This window comes from Prorops nasuta, unplaced genomic scaffold (assembly GCF_024137725.1).
Source record: "Prorops nasuta isolate Cenicafe-Biocafe unplaced genomic scaffold, Cenicafe_Pnas_1.2 PNAS00097, whole genome shotgun sequence".
NCBI classification, from domain to species: domain Eukaryota; kingdom Metazoa; phylum Arthropoda; class Insecta; order Hymenoptera; family Bethylidae; genus Prorops; species Prorops nasuta.
Genome location: NW_027116894.1, coordinates 76,082 through 99,505, shown reverse-complemented (window position 1 = coordinate 99,505; position 23,424 = coordinate 76,082). Strand labels below are relative to the sequence as shown.

Below are 23,424 nucleotides of genomic sequence, written 5' to 3'. Positions count from 1 at the left end.
CAGTTGGATACTACAAAAATCAAAGTCTATCAATAATATTATCTTATTACTAATAGTAACTCTTACTCTCTTTTACCTTACAAATACTTTTACTTCATTCATATGAGTTTCATATAAAAGTTGTATCTACACCAGTGACCTAGCATAACGTTGGAATTACTATATTTGTTACTACTTAAAAAAAAAATCATTCCTTAGAATTTTATATTTTTCTACCCTGCAGATATTCTAATTTTCATAGTAATTATAGATTGTGTGGAGGGGGAGGAGGGGGGGGGGGTTCATGGGAGATTATTAGTTTTTAATAATAAAGTTTTACTTTCTCTTTTCCATATTACATTCAATTTTTAACTGTTACATTGTTGCAAAATATAATTTATTTATCAGACAAAAGTGTATAATAAACCCAACCGGCTGGAGCTTTCTTAACAAGTAAGCTTTAGCTACTTCCAAGAAGAAGCTTAAAATAAATTCAGTCGGGTCGTCCAACCTCAAATACTCACAGAGAAGTTTAAAGTACTTGCAAATCAGTCAACAGGTGCTTTATGTTATCTATAAAATTCTTTTACTGCAAACACTCGTGTTTCAACTGTTGCTTTCATTTGTCACGAACAATATCAATTAATTTCTCTAAAAATTGCCTGTCTTCAAGACGCTGATAGAATTATTTTTAACCGAAAAAATGTCAAAGCAAATTTTAAAATTGATTGCAGCTGTTGTTTTCGATTATTAAAGAAATATAAACAAAAATACAGTTATATGAATGTGAAAAATGTTTAAATCTTATTGGAACTATAAGCAAACCGCAACATACAAGCCAGGTTTTCTCTTTGTATTTTTCATTTTGTAAAATGAAACATTCACTCTCGCCGTTAAACCTTTAGAGGCTTGTGGGCGGATCGAAGCATGAAAACGGTGCGTTTCCTTATTCGGTCTCGGAGACCACTACTTTCGAATTCTTCAATTTAGTCGTCTCACCATTTGTTTCCACTCTATTTCCATAGTACGAAAACGAGAAGTAATCGAAAATTTAATTTTCACTTGTTTTGCTGACTTTCGCAAGAATTTTCCAAATCTCTCCACCCTTTACCAAAAGCTATCATCAGTCGGCAGCTTTGATTTAAATCCACGTGACCCATTCAATTTTCCATTGTTGTACAGTGAATTCATATCTAAGCACCTAATGTTTATGTCTCTTTAGCATTCAGTGAAAAAATCACTATGCAAATTTGACTTTTTTCAATAAGGAGTTCCTTTTAATCGTTAATAGTTTTGATATATTTTGTTTGGCCTAACATGGAAATCAATTTATTCTATATTATGCAACACATAATCAGGAAGTATAACGGATTCTAGATTGGCAATCTGCATGCGATTTAAAGGAATGTTGTGTGTAGGTGCAATTACATGTTATTATTTATTGCTTTGATTTTCATCTTTCACATAAGCTATAATAATTGTATCGAGTCTCTCGTTTATTATTTCAAATTTTAATAAGTTTTCATAATTTTACACTTTACCCATCGTGATCACTTTGATCTTTGCTCACTACTATTCAGTTTTTCACTCTATTAATTTTTCATTTAAAGTTCACGATAATTCTATCACTCATTAAATTGCATGACTATTCATTCATCATTAATTTGATGATACTAGAATTAGTTTCCTATGGGAGTATTTCGTGAGTATTTCTATAGTAAACATCTAGCTATTATGCTCTCTTTGGACTTGCTTTTCAAACTTCCAGAATAGACTATGCTCAGAGCTCAGACCAAACCAAAAGTCAGCTGGCATAAAGCAAGCACGAAAGTCTGCGCTTACTCATCAGCTTAAAGGCATGGTCATACACCAAGTGGAAACCTAGGGAATTAATTAACGACCAAGAATAACCTTCCTGCTTCCTTTTAATTACACAAATGTTAAAAAACATCAGGGAAGTGAACTTGACCACACGCATTGATCGATTATGTGCTACGTCACTTAATAAAAGCATATAAATATTCATTTGCCTTGTTTTTGTAGCAAAAGTAAACTAACATTTACATCTGGAATAATTTTCTTTCAAATAAAAAAAAAATGTAAAACAGTTTTTTAAAATCTCATGTAAAAACATTGCTATGAACAAGGACCACTCCTGACCACTCCTTTCAAAGGGGAGTGGGGAAAATGGTAATTGAACAGCCTCTTGGGAAATGTTTGATTTTATAAGAACCTTATTGTTGACATTACCTCACTAATATTACGACGAACGATGAGATTGACAAAATTATACTGTTGTGAATTTTTATCTGGTAAAAGCATAAAATCAGTTATTTGATTTTCGCTTTTAATATTTCAATTTTAAACAAATTTATCATATTACATGTTTAGTTTGTAGTTTATATTGTGTATAAATGTATCAGTAGCAGTATTCTAAAAATATTTCGGTTTGTCTCGTGGTAAGATTTTTTTATCTATACCCATATACCTGTATAGGTTTGCATAAATTATCACTGCAGTTGTCTTTCCACAAGTATCAAACAATTTTTGTCTTTTCTTGAAATTGTTAGTATCGAAAGATGTAAGAAAAGTCGATATCATGTTTTAGTATCTTATTATGTATATATCAAATAATGACTTTATGAAATCGTTTTTAAACAATCCATGACACAGTATTTGTAAAGGGTTTTATAGATAACCAATCGTGAGAGTAAGATAGTAGTAAAACTGTGCTTGCATGATTGATGATATTAGCAACCACACCTATGTTTTCTCATAATGGACGTCCCACATTTTGCAAGATTTTAAAGCCTTTTTTCCGGGGGTGTGAGGAGTAAATTACAAAAATCGTACATTCACCTAATTAATTTTTAATTCGCGCGGTATTTATCCAAACGCCATAAAAAACTTTTCGTTCAAAATCCACTTAAATTACACGTTTACCAAGTAAGTATCATTATATGTTTTTAAATATATATATATATATATATATATATATGATTTGTGGTGCAATGCAGTTATAAGTTAGAAAATTTTTAAATACACTCGATTTACTTGAAACAATGAAAGCCTATTTTATAATAGCACTAACCTAATTAAACTTTAACTCTCGTGATATTTATTCAAACAACATAATTAAACTTTTCGTTCAACCTACGTTGATTTGAATTTATAAATAGGTAAGCGACTATGCGTTTGTATTCGTAATGGTCACGCACACTATCTCACCTAAACCCAAAACTATATGTAATTTTAAAGCGAAATATTTCTTGTGAACGACTGGATGATATGATAAATTTTTTAAGTGTTTTGTAAAGTTTTTGAAATAAGCTACGAATATATACAGTAAAAATAGGGATTGTCGTTTAGAAAAATGATTTGATCTCTTCACATGACCTTCAATTCACTAGCTAAGACAAATCAGCAATATTAAATTATTTCCCCCCTTGTTCGTACAATTTTTGTTAAAGTTTTCTTTATATATTCTACTTGTGTATAGTTTGATTTTTTTTAAATATAATTATTTATTCATTATTAAATCAAAATATATGTACAAGTGTGCGAAACGAAGGAGATGAAAACACCAGTGTGAAGTTGGCACTCCAAATTTTAAAACTGGGAAAAAACCAAACAGTTCTAGTTTGGTTCTAGTAGAACCCGGACAAGTTCTACAGTACCTTGCTATTTTTCAAAAAAGTTCTGCAGATTGAACTCGAAAAACTATAAAAAGATGATTTGGGGTGCCAACTTCACATTCTCTAATATTCAAACGCTTGTATCCTTTAAACTAAAAGTCCTATCGATAAAAACTATTAGACATAGTTATAGAACTCTTTAGGGTGCATTAACTAGAATTCTGATGGCACCCCAAATCATCTTTTTATAGTTTTTCGAGTTCAATCTGCAAAACTATTTTGAAAAATAGCAAGGAACTGTAGAACTTGTCCGGGCTCTATTAGAACTATTTGGTTGTTTTTTCAATTTTAAAATTTGGGGTGCTAACTTCACACTGGTGATTAAAACCAAAAAGGAAGGTTAGGAAATCGGAGGTGGTATTTGTATGAGAGACAATCGTTGCACCTGAATACACGTAATATAAGCGAAGTGACGTTATCTTTTGAAATGATTTGGTGCGGTTATAAATCAAAAGCTTCTAAATATTCCTATTATTTTTTTTTTTTTAAGAAACAAGTCTTTCTTATAAGAAAAGATTCGACAGCACAACTAGATAGTCTCTTTCCCCAAGTCGAAAAATAACTTCAGTTTATGTATAAAACTGCAATAAAAAATTTAATTTAGATCTGGTTTAGTTCTTATTCCACAAAATCTGACCAAAAATCAGATATTTTTAATAAAAAAAAAATGCATATGCGTGCTATATCTCTCTGGCTTTAACATTTTTGATCAAATTAAGATTTTTCCGGATACGTAAAAAAATATACAAGCAGATTTGGTTTTTTCACTAAAATGGCCTCAAATGTAACTGTAAGCGAGTGAAAAAAAGGCCAAATGTGATAACGATAATAAAAATTTTCAAGTAAACAGACTGTATTACTGCTTATAAATTATTAATATTTTTAATAGAATATTTCGGTGACACACATTGGGTATAAATGTAAGATTGTTGGAAGAGATTAATGTTAAAAAAAACTGTTGGAATATTGGTATATGCCGGTGAAACATATTGGTACAAGAAATGCTTTGATTTTACGCTGGGAGAAACTTCCTCTTTCAGCTGGTCATTATTTCTGTCGCGGTTGGGGCGAGCGTTCCAAGAGGCTTGATGATTAGTAGGAAACAAATTGGCGTTACACGTGCAATAATTGATGATGGAAACGGTGAATCTGCCGTAAAGATTGTTGCAAGATACTTCAAGTAGCGGGAGAGAATTCTTTCACGTGTGTGTGTTGGAGGAATCCAATACCTAGCCAATACAGACAGGAAATTCATTCAGCTTGTGCTAAGATCTCGCTAAATTTTCAGTTTTAAATTTATACAGATATTTTGATGGGTTCCCACTTACTCGTTCAATCATCCGTTTAATCCAGCGTTAGGCAAAATGCTATTGCAATTTTAATTTTTAGATATTTTCAATTTATGTCATTTTAAGATAATAAAAGAAAATTATAACTTTACACGTAAACTTCACGTACTTTTATTATGTACAATTATATTAAGATAGTGTACAATTTTAATTCTTATTTTTCAATTTTATATTATAGTAATTAGACGTGTCTTTTGTAATTTTAATTACAATTATTTTTTTTTCAATACGGAATTTCAAATCCTAGTAACAAATTGATATTTCATCTACGACAATTGATGATCGAAACGGTGAATCTGTCGTGAAGATTGTTGCGAGTTGCTTAAAGCAGTGGTAGAATTTTCTGCACGTTGAGGGAATTCGATAATACAGGAAGAAAAAAATTCATTCGCTTTACAAGACCTTGCACGTCTTTTCTTACGCTTTATAGTTAAATTATACAAACGTTATCAAATCTTTACTCATTTCATCAACAACTATTAGAGGAGGTTTTTTTTCAAAGTGACTTATCTCGAATATGATATTTTGTTTACAATATCAATATAAGTGAAATCGAAATAGTTTGAATTGATAATGTTTGGTAATCTTATATGGTGTTTACAGATAACAGATTAGTTAAAAGCAATATTGTGTTACACAAATATTACAAATTGATAAGTATTCATTATTTATATAGAGTTTAATACTCCGTTAGACTTTTATTGAGATAAATCCTTTTGACGTGGTACTTCTCAATTATAGTCATTCATTCTTTATAAAACTTACCAAAACTCCTATTCTTCTACTTCGCTTTTACAACACTATAATTTATTTACGATTCCCCTATCTTTTTTATTTTTACTTTCCATTATAAAAATTGATCCCTCGAAGGTCTTTATAATTTCATCAAAAATATTTAAAGACAAAGAAGTCATAGATCGAATATAATTTAAGTCATTTTGCGTTTTTTAAAAGAGACGCAAAGTTTGACATTTCATGGTTCCGGTTCTTGAATTAGGTTAATCAAAATGGAAAAGCGTGAAAATCTAATAAAATTTTAACGATTAGTTCATTCCTGACAGTTTTACCGCGAAAACATACGCTGTTCGGTCATTAACCCATGTCAATTAAGGAAGAAGTAGACGACATGGTCGAACAATCACAGCTGTAACATTAGAGCTACCAAACCCAAATCAGTCAATTTGATTGGTTCATATACAGTTTTAGGTCTTTCGTTTTTGAATTATCGACTAGGGTAGAAGTGCAGTTACAATACATAATTTATCAATTCTTATATTAACTAAATGCATGTCAAGCGTAAAACTGATTTTCGTAATGCATTTGAAGTATTAAACTGAAAAAATAGTAACTCCAGAACAAATAAAAGCTTTTTTTGGCTAATTTGAGAAAACAATCTAATCTGCCTATATGGCCAACAGATATTTTTTAAAAAGCCACTAAATATTTTTGAACGATAAATTAAGTTTCGCACATGCATCTAGTGGGCAATCGCTTAGTGTAGCAATGCCCAAACAAAAAGAAGGAGTTTTACGTAAAGATGTATTTTTTAAATCATAAATATAATTTACAATCTGCTGAAAATTAAAAAAAAAATCAGTTTCGACTCTGACACTTGGTGTATTTTTTTCACAAACTCAGATTAATCTATAAGTTATAAAAGAACATTATATTCATTACTAGTATTGTAATGTTAAGAATGAGCATAAACGTGAATTTTAAACAATTTAAACCGTCTCAGTTCTCCAGAGAAGGGGATTTATTAAATTGAAAACCTTGAAACCGAATAACGAAAACACTCTCTGTTGCAATATTGACTAACCGGAGAAATTTTTGTATTTAAAATTCACCTAAATTACATTATAATTATATTTTGTGATAAAACAGCTGTGGTCAGAAGAGTGTTCGGTTTTGTCCTCGTAAAAAATGGAAGCATTGATATTAACGAGATGGGTTCGCCTTTCATTTGCAATTGCCATCGATACATTAGTGTTTCTGAAAAATGGCACAAGTGGATTGGGATCCTGGAACTGGCGATACTCCAGTAATTCAACGCGAGAGGAAAGTAGAAAGTCGTCGGGCCAGATGCCATTTTGCAGGCTTTACACTTTAATTGAACGTGAAACGCATGGACACACATGTCAATTGACTCAATAAGCTGGCTGGGCAAAACTGGCGCTTAGTTTCGCAGAAACTATCATTACGGAAAGCAGTTCATACTTTGTTTTATTTTTCGAGTTCAATTTTATTGAAAAAATTTAAAATATGGCTAAATTATAAATAGAATTTTTCAATAATTTATCTAAATTTAAACTAAGATATCGCTTTTGTTTATTATTTTATTGTAATCTTATCAAAGAAATGATCGATGTATCAATGGATAATTTTTAACGGTTAGTCACGAAATGATAAAACTTCCATTTTAGCTTGAAATCTTTATTATTGGACAAGCGAAACAAATTACTTAGGTGGCAATTGGTACTATTTAAATAAAGCTTGCTGATATATAGATTTGAATATGTTGCTGAAATATTAAATTCAGTGCCAATATAACACTCGACTCGCCACTTAGGACGGCCAGAGAATTTGAGAGAGATATCTGCAATGCCGGAAAAGAATAAAAAAAGGACATAATTTTTTTAAAAAGTCACTATTCAATATCGCATATTTCGTCCAATACATATTCATATATTCGAATAAAATGCATATATTTCTAAGTTATTAGCTTCAATAATAGTTGATATGTAATATTTTACTAAAAACTAACTATAACATATCATTGGATTAAAATTGAGCAATATTTGATTGAAGTCTCTATTACTACCTGACATTAGAAAACTATTAGCTAATATCAATTAAGAAATTATTATATAAACAGCTAAATAAATCCTTTTGATGGTGGTAGATAAAACGATTCAGTGGATGAAATCGTAAACACTTCAAAACACACGAAAACTCAGTGTGAAATCAGTATGCTTTTTGCACTCTAGATTTGGATACCTCAAACGCGTTTACATTCGTTGTATAGATTTGTCTTCCATCACCCTAATCCTTTCCTCAACTATAGTATTTCCCAAAATTGACCAAATAAACAAAACCTGCATTGGATTCGTCGATATCTAAAAAAACTAGATAAAATAAACGCTCTATACCTACGATTAAAATATCTTTAAAGTTCTAAAAATGTTATTTAATATCTTCATCCGCTGGCATTTATCTGTATTACTAAGAGAAAAATGAGTTTTTAGCACAGAACCTTTTTGAGAAACTGCTTTTCAAATTAAAAACAAAAGAGCAGAGTGTGCAAAAGTTGATAAATTCCGAAAGCTGGAATGTAGTAAGTGTACTTCCCCATACTGTACTTCACAATGACACTGCATAAAATATTCAATTCCAAAAGCTACCATAGAAAAAATTAATGTGTTTTATAATTATTGAGTTAAGTGAATTTTTAAATCTGCAGTCTGTGGGTAGAATTATTAAAGTATACATGTTGTATGAAGTAAAGTAGTTGATGACTATAGTGCTGATAGTGAATCTTCATCTCTTAGGTTAAATAAGTTAATGATGAATGGTGAACTTTCTTTAAAGCAGGGAATTTCCTCCGTTGCATTGTGTAATGGACTTAACGAGTTGGCGTTAAGCGGTTATCGTCGGCATCGATGCGTACATCACGATCCACATATGAAACAGTGCGAAGTTCTTACCTCCTTAGTGCAATTCCAGTCGTTCCTGAATCTTACTCGCGTTCGTATTCCTAACTAAATCAAACCCCGTTCAATTCTCTTGCCAGTGTTCGTTTTCTTTCCGAATAATAAAAATTATATTTTTCTTAAGTATATATTTAAAATAAAAATTCCCTATTACAGCATCTACTTTGATCTATATTTCTTTATCGTTTGCTTCTAGCGATAAATGTTTTTTCTATGCCTTAATATTTTGTACTAGATCGGATTACGACAATTTTTGGCAATATATGACTTTGCATAAAATAAGAAAATGTATGTACCAGAGATAAAAATGTTTGGTGTGATGTTCAAGGATGTGGTTTCAGCTAGTGAATGATAAAAAGATTTCGTGATAGAAATGAGTTCAAAAGATTATTGGTGCAAAACGCGTGGTTATTCATGACTGGATAAGTTTGGGTGGAGCTTCTGAGTGGAATGATTTATATACTGCGGCCCATTTTGGTGAGTTCTATCTATAAACACAGCAACCCTGTTTTATAAGTTTAAAGCAATAAAGGAAGAAGGAAACAATAAATAATATATAAACGCATACAGAGTCCGCCATTTAAAACGCTACAAATCATGCACGTAAGGAAAAGTTTGTTCATTTTCTTAACTATTAAATGTATCATAATGTTGCAGCAGATTTCTGTGAATAAAGTAGTAAAAGATTTTGAAAATTTCTAATTAAATGATTTCATATTTTTTATAATTATACTGTCTTGTTGGATTAATGATGTAGGACGTTTCAAGTGGCGGATCTTATATATTATATAGTATAATTATATCGACAAGGAAGTTTTCGCGCGTTATATTGTATATAAATATATACATAAATCATAGAATACATTTCTCAACTGGGAAGGGAATTCCTAAAACTGTCAAGATGGGGATGCTGTCATAAAGTATAGTATGCTTCTTTGGTCAGTTTTGAATTATCGCGTGGTGTGTGTCAGCTATAAACGTGCAACGAACAGGTAACTGACCTACGGCAACTCGAGCCATGAAAGCTGTTAGCGGTCAACGTACTCGCAGCTCTAGCTATTCGATCTCTATTTTGTGGTCCATTTTTCAAGTTTTTCAAGGTCAACCTAAAATTTCTTTCTATTTTTATCTTGATTCGATGCAAATTAGACTTATTAAGTGTTTATTCAAATTAACCACAGGAATAATAAATAAATAATTGGCTCAGATGATACTTTTTGTACTATTAAACAATACTAATTAACAATGATTATCCTACAACCTTTTATGAATATTTTAATTGTTATGAAAAGTATTTCGTGATTTGTATCAATGTTTTACCTAATTTTTTTTTCTTAATAATAAAGTTGATCAATATCCATTTATTTGTTTAATGTAATTGAGGCGAAACGTGAACTACCAAAAGGACATAAAAAATTCTACCGGTTGATTACAATGTTCAAGAAAATGTTAACATCTATTCATTTTTGAAAATACTTTTAACTACAAACACGAATCTTTAAAACTGGGATTCCTAATTAGAAAATATTGTGTTATGATAATGACGTTACAATAAATAAAACGCGATGATTTAAATACTTCCTGCTTTTCTATTTTTGATGACGTTAATGAAGTTGAATTATCGAGTCCACGCTCTGTCGAAGAGAGTGATATGTGGACACGAATACCTTGAGAATATAAATAAACCAATAATATTATTTGTTATGCAATAGCTAATAGCACTGTTGCCTTTCTTACATTAACCGATTATTACTTACAATAATTTCTTTTTATCTCAATTCTTTTTTATGTATTATTTGTATCAGTATATGACACATCGACCTATCAATCATTAGCAATAAACGTAGGAAAGATTTCACTACACATTTAATGCATTATTAAGGTTTTTACGTTTAAAATTTTAACATTAAACACAAAAAAAGTAATTAAATTTATCATGAATTATAAAGCTTGGGCTTATATCGACAGTTTGTTTCAAACAAACCTAGTTTCTTTTTTCTCACTCCCCTATGTTCCATTTATAATATTGATTTAGCCGTGAAACATCATGTGTCCTACATAAGACTGAATTTGAAACGTGCAATGCTTCTTAAAGTCAGTATACGAATATCATATTTATAACCAGACTAAAGTTTATAGATCGTATTAAAATTGATCTATGGACAAGGAATGTTTCGGAATGTTTACACTATGTAAGACAATATCTACAATAATGCAGCTGTTACATCAGCGACGCTCAACCTCTAACAACTTTGGCCCCATTTTTCGCTTTTTTACTTTCTTACTTCTACCAAGGGGACGTAATTACTCTCGTTAGCTGCTTGCAACCTTCCAATGGAAGAAGAAAACATAAGATTTTATTGCTTCCTTTAAGGAATATATTCCTCGAATTTAGTTCGATGAATCAGTTAATGCTTTATGGAAGTCTATAAGAATTTTTATGTAAAACAAAAGAATGTCAAATATTTTAATTAAACGATTTTATTGTTCATTAAAATTCCAACGTCATAATCCATTCCGTGTTGTCTAATTTTTAAATCCACTTGTCATACTAAATGATTTATCATCAATTGTAGTTATCATCTTTTTCTACGAAAGCTTTAAAAGATAAGTGTAACGTTTGGCTTTTCGACGTAGGAATTTAAAAAAAAATATGGATGGTAGTGTTTAAGAAACGAGTGGGATATAAATAAAGCGAATAAAATATTTAAGCCTGGAAATTCTACGAAAGATCCGCGTATAGAGTTCTTCCAGTATACTATCGGATAAAAAGGAAGCCGAAGTTTACTGTACGTCAAAGACTAAAAGAAGCCCCGCAAAAACTTCGATCTCCCTATGCGGTATTCGTTTCAGCAAAGCACGTGCGTGTATGTTTATTAAACCGTCAGACGGATGTTTTGTCTTTGGAAGCTCTTGAGTTGTTCTCAGAAACACTATGAGTAAGAAAAGCCAGTAAAAACAAAGATTAATAAAAATCACCTTTATCAATCCTATTCTAAATTTAGATTGTGTGTTCTGTTATAATCTTTCTCATTAAACATTGAATTCTTGTTAGAAAAATTAAATTAGTACAATTATTAATTAATTACATTAATATTATTGAAGTAATCATTTTGATTGTTCCCCAGTCATGTGTTACGAGTTTAAGTTATTAATGTTTTGAGCAAATTGGTAAAAACAGCTTTTAGTAAATTAACGAATTAGCATTACGGAGGATACAAGTGTTACAAATGGAAGGGTATGAGAATCTGCAGCTATAAAAATCCTCTCTATTAATCTGTTTTATCATAATTTTTCTTATCAATCCTTCGACTATTATTAAGATAATATATTTCTATACAATTACAATGAAATTAAATTAATTTGAATGAAATATTTATTGGCATAATTCTTCATAGTCGCGTGTAATAGGTGTTAGGTTGTTAAGGTTTTGAGGAAATCGGTGAGTTAGCTTTAAGCGAACTGACGAATTGGCATTCCGAAGGAAGAATATACTTGTGATGGGAATGGGAGGCGTGCCTGTGGCGCTTTCTAGGTAAACGCGAAGCGACAGGAACGTGGCTTTCAGTTCAAACACGATAGAAGACACGAGCCTCTTGAGTAGGTTGGTAGGTTGCATTAGTCTGTAAGATGCCTCCAGTAAATCGCTAGCCACACTTGCAAGAAACATTACCCAGTAACTGATGCCTCGCGTTTCCTTTTTTGGTACAATTCCCCATCCTGCGTTCCCCGAGAATTTCTCGAACGAAGAAAAATGACCGTGCTTTAAACGGCACACGTTTTCCTCGAATTTAGTCATTAAACAAAACGATAACCTTTCACGAGAAACGTACTCATCTTTATTTTTTCACTTGTTATACAATTCCTTATTCTAGAATTCCTTCCCGCTATTGTTTATACTCAATTTGTCCTACCTTATTTACGTTATTTAACTGACAAGGTCTATTTTTTATTATATTCAATTTCTGTATATTTGTCTCTTCTTTTATTGCAAAATATTTGAGGAGGATAGATCATATAGATGAATCAAAATAAACGCTAGTATCTTTATTTTGATTTTGTAATATTCTCAATCACTATAGAATTTCTCTTTTTACTTTTATCTATTTTTTGTCGTATTATGTTATACCGGGCGACTGGTTAACTATACGTGGTCAGGCTTGTAAATTACAGTTCTATGTGAATAATTAAAGAACAAATTTTGTTATACCATTCTTTAATCTAGTCATTGTCGAAGACGATATTAAAGATTGAATTGATGGTTATTTCGAGGCACCATACTGGTGCGAGGAACTTTGTAGTGAAATCTGATTATAAAACAAAAGCAGCTAATGGCTCTACTAATAAAATGTTCAATTAAGCAATTTTTAATCGTTAATAACTTCTTCCTTAAGAGCTGCATTTAAAAATTAGAATAGCACACGGAGAAAATATTTTTCATTATAATTAATTTGATAAATAATTCCGATTGTAAGTTGTTTTAATCTTCCCGGTGTTGTTATTCATTGTTTTTGTTGCAAAATATTGGGCGTGGATAAGTCATACGGATGGACCAGTGGCCTCGTTACGCTGGGAATGGAATTGTAAACGCTGGAATTTAATGACCTGCTGGCTTACATTCTGTAATGCATCGTTTTGACTACATGATAAATCACAAGATTGCTATCGCAACTGAACTGAGCAGTAACACTTGGATAAGGAGCTATTACAGTACAGCTTACCTTATACTTCGCTTTAAGTATTTTATCCTATAAATTCTCTAGGAAACCAAATACCCTTTAATTATTTTTATATTCCATTTCCCAAGGCTCTTTCTTTGTGCATAAAGCTTTTACGAAATATTACATTTGTTTGCCGAGGCACATTTATATATATATATATATATAGGATTGATGTAACTGATGGTTAAAAAAAAACTGTAAAAAATTGATTTATCGATTAATTTCTGACTGGAACTTGGCACATTTTTTGTTTGATCTTTTTCGTATAATCCTTTGTAAAGGATATCCGCACGAATACATACCTATATACTAAAATAAAATCTGTACAAGAAGCGACGTGTACGCATAAGGTTTTTATGTGGGTAGCGTCCATGGCCGGAATACATGCTAAGAGTTCTAGTCTTGCCGCAGCTTATTATGAAGTTTTACATTGTCTACATAACGAAGACCACTCGCTAATTGCGCAAATAACGGTAACCACCAATCAGGAGGTATAAACGATACAATAGTAAGCATTTCTATAAAGTATTTTACTATAACATTGAACAAGGAAGAGAATGGGTATGCAAACTGTACAGTGCATCGTTAATAAAAGGGTATATTGTCATTGAACACTGTCAATTTGTTTACATTTTTAGCTATTTTTTTGTATTTATTTACACAAGTAATTAGGAAAAGTAACTAAAATTTTCATCGGTTTGAGTCAAAAGTAAAACGATAACTCTGATATGCCAATCCATGGAGTAGTATTATCTAACTAAATAATAGAAGCATGAATCAGATTTATTAAATGTTATTTATAGAATAATATATCAATTTTAACGGATATTAGAGACTGCCACGTATCGTGGGATACGCTTCTTATTATTACTTGGATTATATTATCATCCTTATCTGACATTATGATAGCAAACTTAATTACTATAAGTAATAAAAAGTAGATACAATGTAATAAAAAACGAATTGTTAGAAGTGATAAAAAAATAGTAAAATTGTTCAAAGAATTGAGTAGCAAAATATTGTTTGGTATAGAATTATTTTGATGGTGAATTTTGTTGATATTGCGTACTGCTGCAGCAGATATTAAGAATGCTGAGGCAGAAATCGATAAAACGATGATACTCGAGTAGTAAGAGCACCGTTTTGGCACGATCTAATAAAGATGGATGACGCGGATGGCGATGGTATGAGAATCATCCAACCGAGACATTTTACAGTCATCTCGATTCTCGATCATAGTTTGATCATTTATTTCATTTACTATTGCTCGTACGACGTTTTGACATACAGCACTTGAGTTCAACAGTGTTCAAACCTTAGCGATAATAATAATATAAAATAAAGAAGACTCAAACGATTATTTATGAAATTATTTGCACGATTTCAATATTATTTAATTAATATAAATCGTGATATACAGATTCGTATAGAATTTTAATTTACTCTTGGTTCATTGAATGATTAATTGAGCATTCACCTTCATAGGCGTATAAATATAACTAATATCAATGTCATTAGTGTTTACTTTAAAAATTATCAATCACTTTCTCCCCTTCTTTCTAATTATACATTATATAAGGTTTATCCGAGGGTTTATCTGTGCTTAATTGATAAACAATTGGAATCATACTTAAAGTAAAATGAAGAAAAATCAATCGAATGTTTCTGAAAATATTTTTATTATTTCACTAATTGCACAAAGATATAATTTATTTTTCAATTAAATAATTAATTAATTATTTACCTTGTTAACTATACAATTATATAATTAAAGCACATCAATGTCACCTTTTTTTCTTACTTCAAAGAATTAACCGCTTTCTCCCCTCTCCTCTCCTCGTAATCTCATTTTATGACGTTTATCTGTGCTTAATTGCAGCCCTAATCAAAGCACACATGTGACATTCAGCATTACGTAATCCTCGTGAATCATTACTTATGCGTTTCTCCGCTGCGACACACTCGAGGAGGAAATTGAAACACTAAAATTCGTTTAGAAAAAGTTCAAAAATCTCCTATTTTCCTTCATTCAATCCTCGTATATTTAATACATTTTTATGAAATAAAAATGCGTAAAATATTCATCCTATTACAATGTTTAATTTTAATCAGTTATCGTTTATCTAAAACAGGAAAAATACAAGATAGAAAGAAAATTCGTCGATTTGTTAAAAGAATTGTGTGCCAGAATCGACCTTGAGAAATATCAGGAAGCTTTACAGAATTTCTTTCTCATTTCACACTTCGCTTCACGTTGTCTCGATTTGCTTTGCTGGATTACCGTTTCCACCACGTTGAGATTTTACGGATTGCTATAAACCTAATTTTAGTAAGAATATTTTTGTTAAATTCCAGCTTAATAATAAAATTTATCATTTTATCTAATAAACGATATCATTTGACGATTATTTTCTTACTACTTCTACATATACCGAGATACGAACATTTTCATGATAAATTACAAAGAAATGCTGAATGTCGAGGATATTAGAGAGATTTTCGGTTGCACATACTGAAAAGCACACGAGCTGCACCACTCTCCATTCTTCCTTCGAGCCACGTTGTTATTTATTTTTCTCGGCTATTGACGATCTGGTGAAAGCGGAGGTCACAATTTCTCCTGCGTTATTTATTGTCGGCTTATCATTCAACGTATCTCATTGATGCAAACCAGTTTCGCTTTTACAATGTTCACGCATGTTTGCTTATTCTAATTTTATTAGTATTCCTCTAAGAACTTTGTTTATTTTTCTATTGCTTCAACTGGTTTAACGAGATTGCAATTTTCAAATAAAATACACCGAAATTGAGAATTGGGTTAGAGCGCTTGATTTTCTTATAAAATAGGATACTAATGCCTTGACCATATTGTTTTAATTACTCATATTCACGGGACACCGAGTACCAAATCCTTTCATCCTAAAATAATACTTCATTTAAGCATCATCATTCGGAGTGCAATTATTGATGACACCAATAAAATGAGTTGTTTAAAATTATTACAAGTAAGCTAAATCTGTGTGTCTTTTAAAGGAATAAAATCCCTTTAAAAACATATGTATGTTATCCATTTAGTTTGCATAAATTTCAAACAAAAATTAATTCATTATTGCAACAATATCATTACTTCAGTAAGTAATTTAAAAATAATAATTATAATTAATTAAATTGATTTAGTAATAATTCTATAAGGTTAACAAGACAATTGTGCCTCGGTATACTAAAGGCCAAATAATTTCCATAACTTATTTCTTTCTTTTCAAATTGATTCAATCTTAATTTTATTACAAATGATAATACCTTGTTTAATTTAATGAAAAATTTCTTATATTTATTGATTCTCAGTTAAGGTGAGAAAGGCAGTTTAATTGCATTTCACCAAGATGTTTATTTATTGACATTTGGAAAATCTATCTGATCTAAAAACGATAAGTTCGAGTGAGGCGTGAATCTGCAATATTATACTTGGCTGACCGGTGTAACCAATAATCAATTATTATAGTACAACTTCTACCTTGTGCATTCCTTTGTTCTTACTTTATACATTCAATTATAGCTATTTCTTGAGTATTCATTTCAATTGATAGTAATTAAGTTAAAGGTTAATATGTGTTTTTTCATTCTACAATAAATACATTGTTACCCTTTTCAAAATGTTGACTTCTAATTGCAGTACATTTAAAATCATTGTCTATTAAAAAAAATGTTCCATCACTCTCGTATTTCTGAATGAAATAGCTGACGAAGGTTTTGTAATACTTCTTATTCAGATATGGAAGAATTGCTTTGGAAGCTCGACTAATCAAACGAGTTAATCGATAATTTTTTCTGGAACGAGTGCAGTGTTTTGGCACATCGTCAGATCTTAATGAGTTTTCAAGTAAAATAAAAAATTAATTTTATTTTTCTATTGTTGCAGGCCAAACAACGTGCCTCCGTAAAATGGCTATTGTCAAAAGCATACAACAATCGTGTGCCAGAAAATCTTCGCGAGCCATATTATCGTGATCACGAGGTGAGTATACTTTTTCTCGTTTCTTCACACTTTCAGCTTTATCGTTTTAAAAATGCCATTCCTCAAATCCAATGCCTGAGAATTTATTCAGCTGTTGTGCTAAAGTTCTATGCCCTCGTGGCTTAATCTGACTTAAGCTTGATTCAAACTATAATAAGGCCGCTCTCGATATATATGTTCTTGCTCTCATAAGATATTTTTACATATAAGAAACAATTTATGAGATGAGTATCTGAGCGATAACAACGATAGTTTGAGATTGCGCTTACATTCATTTCTTATGTTTATTATGTTATTCAAATAAAGAACAGAGAGAGAGAGAGAGAGAGAGAGAGAGAGAGAGAGAGAGAGCCAAGAGCTATCTAGGGCAGACTTAGAGTATGCGAATGAACCCTTAAAATATAATTTCTTCAACTTTGAAAAGCTAATTTCGTGTTATAATATTCTTCTTATCGTTACTTAATATTGATTTTAGACTAGTTAGCATTTATTATTATAACATTTCTTCTCGGGGAACATCTGTGTGAACGAACTGATAAGCAAATAATGACTGACAAAACAGTGAACGTTTGTTATGTAAACAAATTATAATCATCGAGTTTAATTACTTTTCACATTCAATTAAAGTTGCTCCATAAAAGGTTGATAATAATATTTGGTATACCTAATGTATATAATTTAGACTTTCTCACTTTATAAACTCGATTTAGTAGATTCCCAGTATTGTTTATTCGTAAACGAAGTCACGATCTGGCAGTGATGAGAGGATAGTTGAGAAAAGGGGAGCTGAGATTATTAACTGTTTTTATATTTTTTTGGTTTATGTAAGCAAGAATTTGATTAATTTAATGTTTCAATTTTATCTAAACTGTGTACTATTAGTTTTTCATAAGGAATTTATTCGATAATGTAACGTTTTTTCTTTACGAACTTTGGCATAAAAAAGTAAACTTGATTTATCTCTAGATTTGTAATAATTTTAACTTGTGCTTTTTAGGACCAGGAACATCTAAAGCCACAGATTGTCCACGCACTCTCAAGTGCCGAGCTGTACTGCCTGGCGTTGGCTAATATATACTCGGATCCTAATTATCATAATCAGAATCATTGGGGCATTCTCCAAGCTCTTGCCAGAAAAGGTGTATTTGTAGCAGAGTTCAATAATACTCAGCTTACCGAAACTATTCTTATTCAAAATTCTCCATTGAAGATGGTAATTAATTTTATTAATAAATAAACAAGTTTAAAAATCATTAACTCTAATTCATTAATTACTATTTTTAGTCCGCGCATATGGCTGTGATAGAAGGCTTGATGGTCTTGTATGCTAAGGAAGTTGTGACTGGTGACCGAGTGGTGTCGGCAATTAGAAGATTCGAGCCACAAGCCAGCGTGGATACTCCTATGGATCACGAGGGAGGATTGCTCCTGTGGATTAGCCATGCATCCCGAGCTCTGATCGCGAAAATCCAAACGGAGGAGGGTGCTGGGGACAAATCGCGACTGCCAGAATTACCAGCTGCCAAGGACTTCCAATCTCTCTGCGATGGTGTTGGGCTGGCCGCCGTAGTTGCCTTCTATTGCTCCGCCGAACTCAATTGGATGGACATTCGCGTCTCCAAAAGACCCTCCGTTGCCGATGCGCTTCACAATCTCTCCCTCGTACATTCTTTCTGCTTACGATGCCTACCCTACTCAATCTTTCATATGCAACCCGAAGATGTTACCTATATGAGAGGGTACAGTCCATCTTTATTTTTTTTACAAATGTTTTATTCAAGAAAAACTCCAATTACTTACCAGAAATACTTGTTTTTATCCTTTATAGTTTAATAGAAGTAACGTTAATATCATTTGCTATATTTGATCTACCTTTCTTTGGTGAAAATTCAGTAGATTCGTTTGTACATTTAGAGTTTTACTAGTATAGTTTAAGTGACATTAGGATAGTTTTTGCTTGTGCATTCTTGAGGTACCTTTCAATATTTCAAAATTTTGTTTTTTACAGGTCCATGAAACAAAATTTAGTCGTTTTTCTAGCAGACATGTACAACGTTCTTGAAATTCACCCAGCAAAATGCGTGCGATACCCTGGGGAAGAAAGAGCCATGCAATTCTTGGATGGTACGTTAGAGCCTGAAAAGTTTTCTTTATCGAATATGACACGTAGTCTATCTTAAGTAAGGGCCAGGCAAGGTGGCGGAATATTGCGACTGGTGAAGGCTGCTAAACATATATTGTTACAATTTTCATTTCATATCTTAGTTATTGTAATTTTGTTTCCCCTAAAACTCTACTTCAATTATCGATAAATGACCATTTGTCATTCATTGTTCATGATTATAAGGCAAGTAGCATATAGCGTTTTTTAATCAAGCTGATTTGATAAAAATATTTCTCTATAATTGGAGTGGAGTCACGCTTTTTATCGGTGTCAAGATACACATATACATACGCTGCAGTCACGAGTTCCAGTTGCTAATCAACGAAAATAATAAAATTCATTTTTAGTAATTAATTAGTGTAACATAATAGGTTATAAAAGAAAGTAAAAGAGAGGGAGAGAGAAAGGGAATTTCTACTAAATAAGGAACTATTTGCATATATTTCTATGGTGTAACCTTCTTGATGCTTGACAACAACGCTATCCTCGCCTTCTTCTTTCTTCAACTTCCGATTTGCCGATGAAAATATGGCGGGTGCAGCTTGCCCGCGCAATAGTCACGGCGTAGCTCATAAGAGAAGTCTGCCACAATCTATTGCTCCGATTCCTGATCTAAGAAGCAACCTCTCCGTTTCCGCGCCAGGTTTCACAGGTATCCAAAAATGAATCGTTCAAAGCTTTTGAAGTACCAAAAAATTGTAGCAGATTAAATCCCAACGCGATTATCCCCGATTGCTACTTTTACAAAAACCCTGTAATGTTTTGTTGATAGTGTTAGATAGTTACGTCTTGTTATAACAATTTACTCGTGTGTTTACCATTAGTTTTTTTTTAATGTAATATCTAGTTTAACGTGACTAGAAAATCTTCTAAGCCATACACGAATATCATCCTACGCACGTTTGGAATATCGAAGGAAGCAAAAAGATATAAAGTAAAGCCCAAATTTGAGCTGCTATCAATATTCTAAATTATTTAATACAGAAATCAGATTAAAATACACTTAATAAGGATCTTATGCATTTTGGCAGTCGTACTTTGTACTAATCGTAAGCTGTACATAACATCTGATCATTATCATTATCCGAAGCACACGCTTTTCAAAATAATCGCATGTATTGCATTTTTATGGTCTTGTAGTTGCCTGTCCTTACATATAATCTTCGTTTTTCTTTTATTCTCTAATTTACATTTCTATTATAATTATTCATGAAATGTAGGTATTCAGCTTCAGCCATCCATGGAAATTTTGTTTGATTTGTATATTATTTTTGCAGATTTTTATTACTTTACATAGATTTTTTTAATTTTGTCATTCTATTTTTATTTACAGGTGTATGATGTACAGTAAAGAACTTATAATATCTTTAATGTGAATAGATTATTCAAAAATCCAAAAAATGTAGATACCAGAATTTTTATCTTGTTTACTATTAGATTAGAAATTGTTTCAAATCATCCTATGTTATGGGTTACCTGAATTGATATTTCTGTAATAATTTATTGACGATACGTTTCTGTTCTAGTTACGAAACCGTCGCCGTCTAGCTCGGTAAAAAAATCTCAGTCTTTGCAACAAACTGCTGAGAGTTATTCTTACGACGATAGGTACTTATATTAATATATTAATATGTTTTCTTTAATTGTGCATATACGTATAAATAATAACTATACAGTGTTTCATAAGTCATGGCTGAACCTGAACTGTATTGATTTACTAAGATGATCCAACCAATTGAAAATTCTTACTGCTGCACCAGATCAGTAACAAAACAAAGATTTGAAACATTTCAACGATCAACAATTTTTTACCTAAAAGCTAACGAGAAAAATTTGTATAAAGGCTTCCTTCTCAGAATTGACTCTTCTGCCTAGGATTTCTAATTCAATCATGAATTACGAGACACTGTTAATTAAACTATGATAATGTAATAAGGTAGTAGCACCAGTTTAAAAATGTTTAATATACTCTATAAAAGTTTTATACATTTGTCTTACTTTGTTCGGTCGTTGTTATCTTCTGATTGCAAAAAGAACTACGTTCAGTGGTGCGAACGTACTTTCGCCCAGTTTAGAGAATTGACTTTACACAGAATCAAATCAGAGAAGAAAGTAATACTTTTAAATTGTTTGCATTTACACGTGATTTTGCATTTCATTGTTTCCACTTATTTTTATATATTATCTACATTTATAAATGAACGTTTTACAGACGTGCTGGCAGTGAGGAAAGTTTTGTTGTTCATCGTGGAAAAGGTGTTCCAACTTTAAGTTCTGTAGCTGATGAAAAATCTGTAAACAGGGCAGAAGCCGCTGGTCGGCCAAGCAATTGGGAAGACCAAAGACGAAGCTCATATGCTGGTCGAAGGTCTAGAAGGAATAGCGTTACAGACGATTCACAGTTAACCATTGAAAATTTTGGTGGCTCACAGGTAGGACTTCTTTTTATTTCCTCGAATCATATGGCCCTTGACAAATGCAATTATTGTTTTAGGATAACCTCCATAATTTTGGTAGAAATCCTGACAAAGAGCTTGTAACTCACGTAGGAAAGCGACTTGTAGCTGAACCAGCCGTACCTGCGCGCTCCAGCGTTCAAGACGTGTATGGCAGTGGTGTGCAGCTTATTTTAGCGGATAATGGACACAACGTCGAAGAACCACCAAGACTACGAAGACAAACTTCAAATTCTAGCTTGGATAATGTTGCTTTGAAAAATATCTTACATTCCAGTGAAAGTGATCACGCTGATGGTGATACCACAAAATTAGCAAGCTTTGCGAACCTAAGTAGACAAAGCTCGGAAAAAGGTATCAATTTCACTTACACTGAGCAAGATAGAGATGATATGTCCGTGAAATCTAGCTTTTTGAATAAAAAACATGGCCAAACGAACGGTAATGGAATCCAAGAAAAGAAAACCACTTTTGCTACACTGCCCAATACAACGACATGGCAACAACAGAGTAACCAACATTCTCAGCAAATGGAACACCATGCACCTGGTAAACAAAGTTTATTATGCATGTAGACTTAAAATATAGTTATTTATTAAATACATTGTGGCAGTTTAGTTTTTATCAGACAGAAAGCTTATAATAATATAGATTATTCTAAGAGGAAAATTCCTGCACCATTTTCAAATCTAATCCTTAATTATTCGCTATTTGCACACATAAACTGTAGCATTAAGTTATGAATGTGCAGTAATGCATATGCATACATCAACGCTGACTATCGGTCAATTTTGCCACTTTTGACAGACTTTTGTTATTTATGTGTACAACTACACATTCTCACCTGACTGCCAACGTATAGGTTTGCAAGGTCCCAATAAAGAGATATTAAGTATTAAAAGCTTCTTAGTTCAAGACAGAATAATCTGTCGAGGTTATTGATCAAATATCACTAATATTCGCTGGAATATTCTAGTGGCAAGAGAAGGCCTCGAATTAAAATCTTTAATTATTTCTTTAATCAGATATATGAGTGGATTTACAAATGGCATAGAAATTTTATCTTATGCCGCGTTTCCAATTACAACATTTGTCCGTACAAATCCTGGCTCATAGTATGTTGCGTAGCGTTCGCTCTTTTATTGCCTTTTCGGCCCTCTTATATATTAAAGAAATATCACGCGAAAATGTTCGAATCGCCATATGTCTCAATGTGCAATGTTACACTTTCTACGGAAGTTTGGCGCCGGTGTTATCCCCATCGGACGTTGCAAATGAAAACGCCTCAATAGAATTACCTTAAGTGTCTATAATATTTTGAATTGTAATAACTAA

The 23,424-nt window shown here is 31.8% G+C and overlaps 1 protein-coding gene across 10 annotated transcripts in view; it reads left to right on the top strand.

Annotated features, from left to right (window-relative positions):
- The window catches only part of LOC136784908 (patronin-like), a 43,919-nt gene that overhangs the window by 6,907 nt on the left and 13,588 nt on the right, over window positions 1-23,424 (top strand). For 9 of the 10 annotated variants that reach the window (XM_066745860.1, XM_066745858.1, XM_066745859.1 and 6 more), the window contains exons 3-10: window positions 17,374-17,469; window positions 18,467-18,682; window positions 18,754-19,208; window positions 19,478-19,593; window positions 20,175-20,285; window positions 21,160-21,241; window positions 21,846-22,065; window positions 22,128-22,638. In XM_066745860.1, the coding sequence (XP_066601957.1) occupies window positions 17,374-17,469; window positions 18,467-18,682; window positions 18,754-19,208; window positions 19,478-19,593; window positions 20,175-20,285; window positions 21,160-21,241; window positions 21,846-22,065; window positions 22,128-22,638 (1,807 nt within the window). The remainder of the gene's footprint in view (window positions 1-17,373; window positions 17,470-18,466; window positions 18,683-18,753; window positions 19,209-19,477; window positions 19,594-20,174; window positions 20,286-21,159; window positions 21,242-21,845; window positions 22,066-22,127; window positions 22,639-23,424) is intronic. The other variant, XM_066745854.1, reaches the window with a different exon arrangement.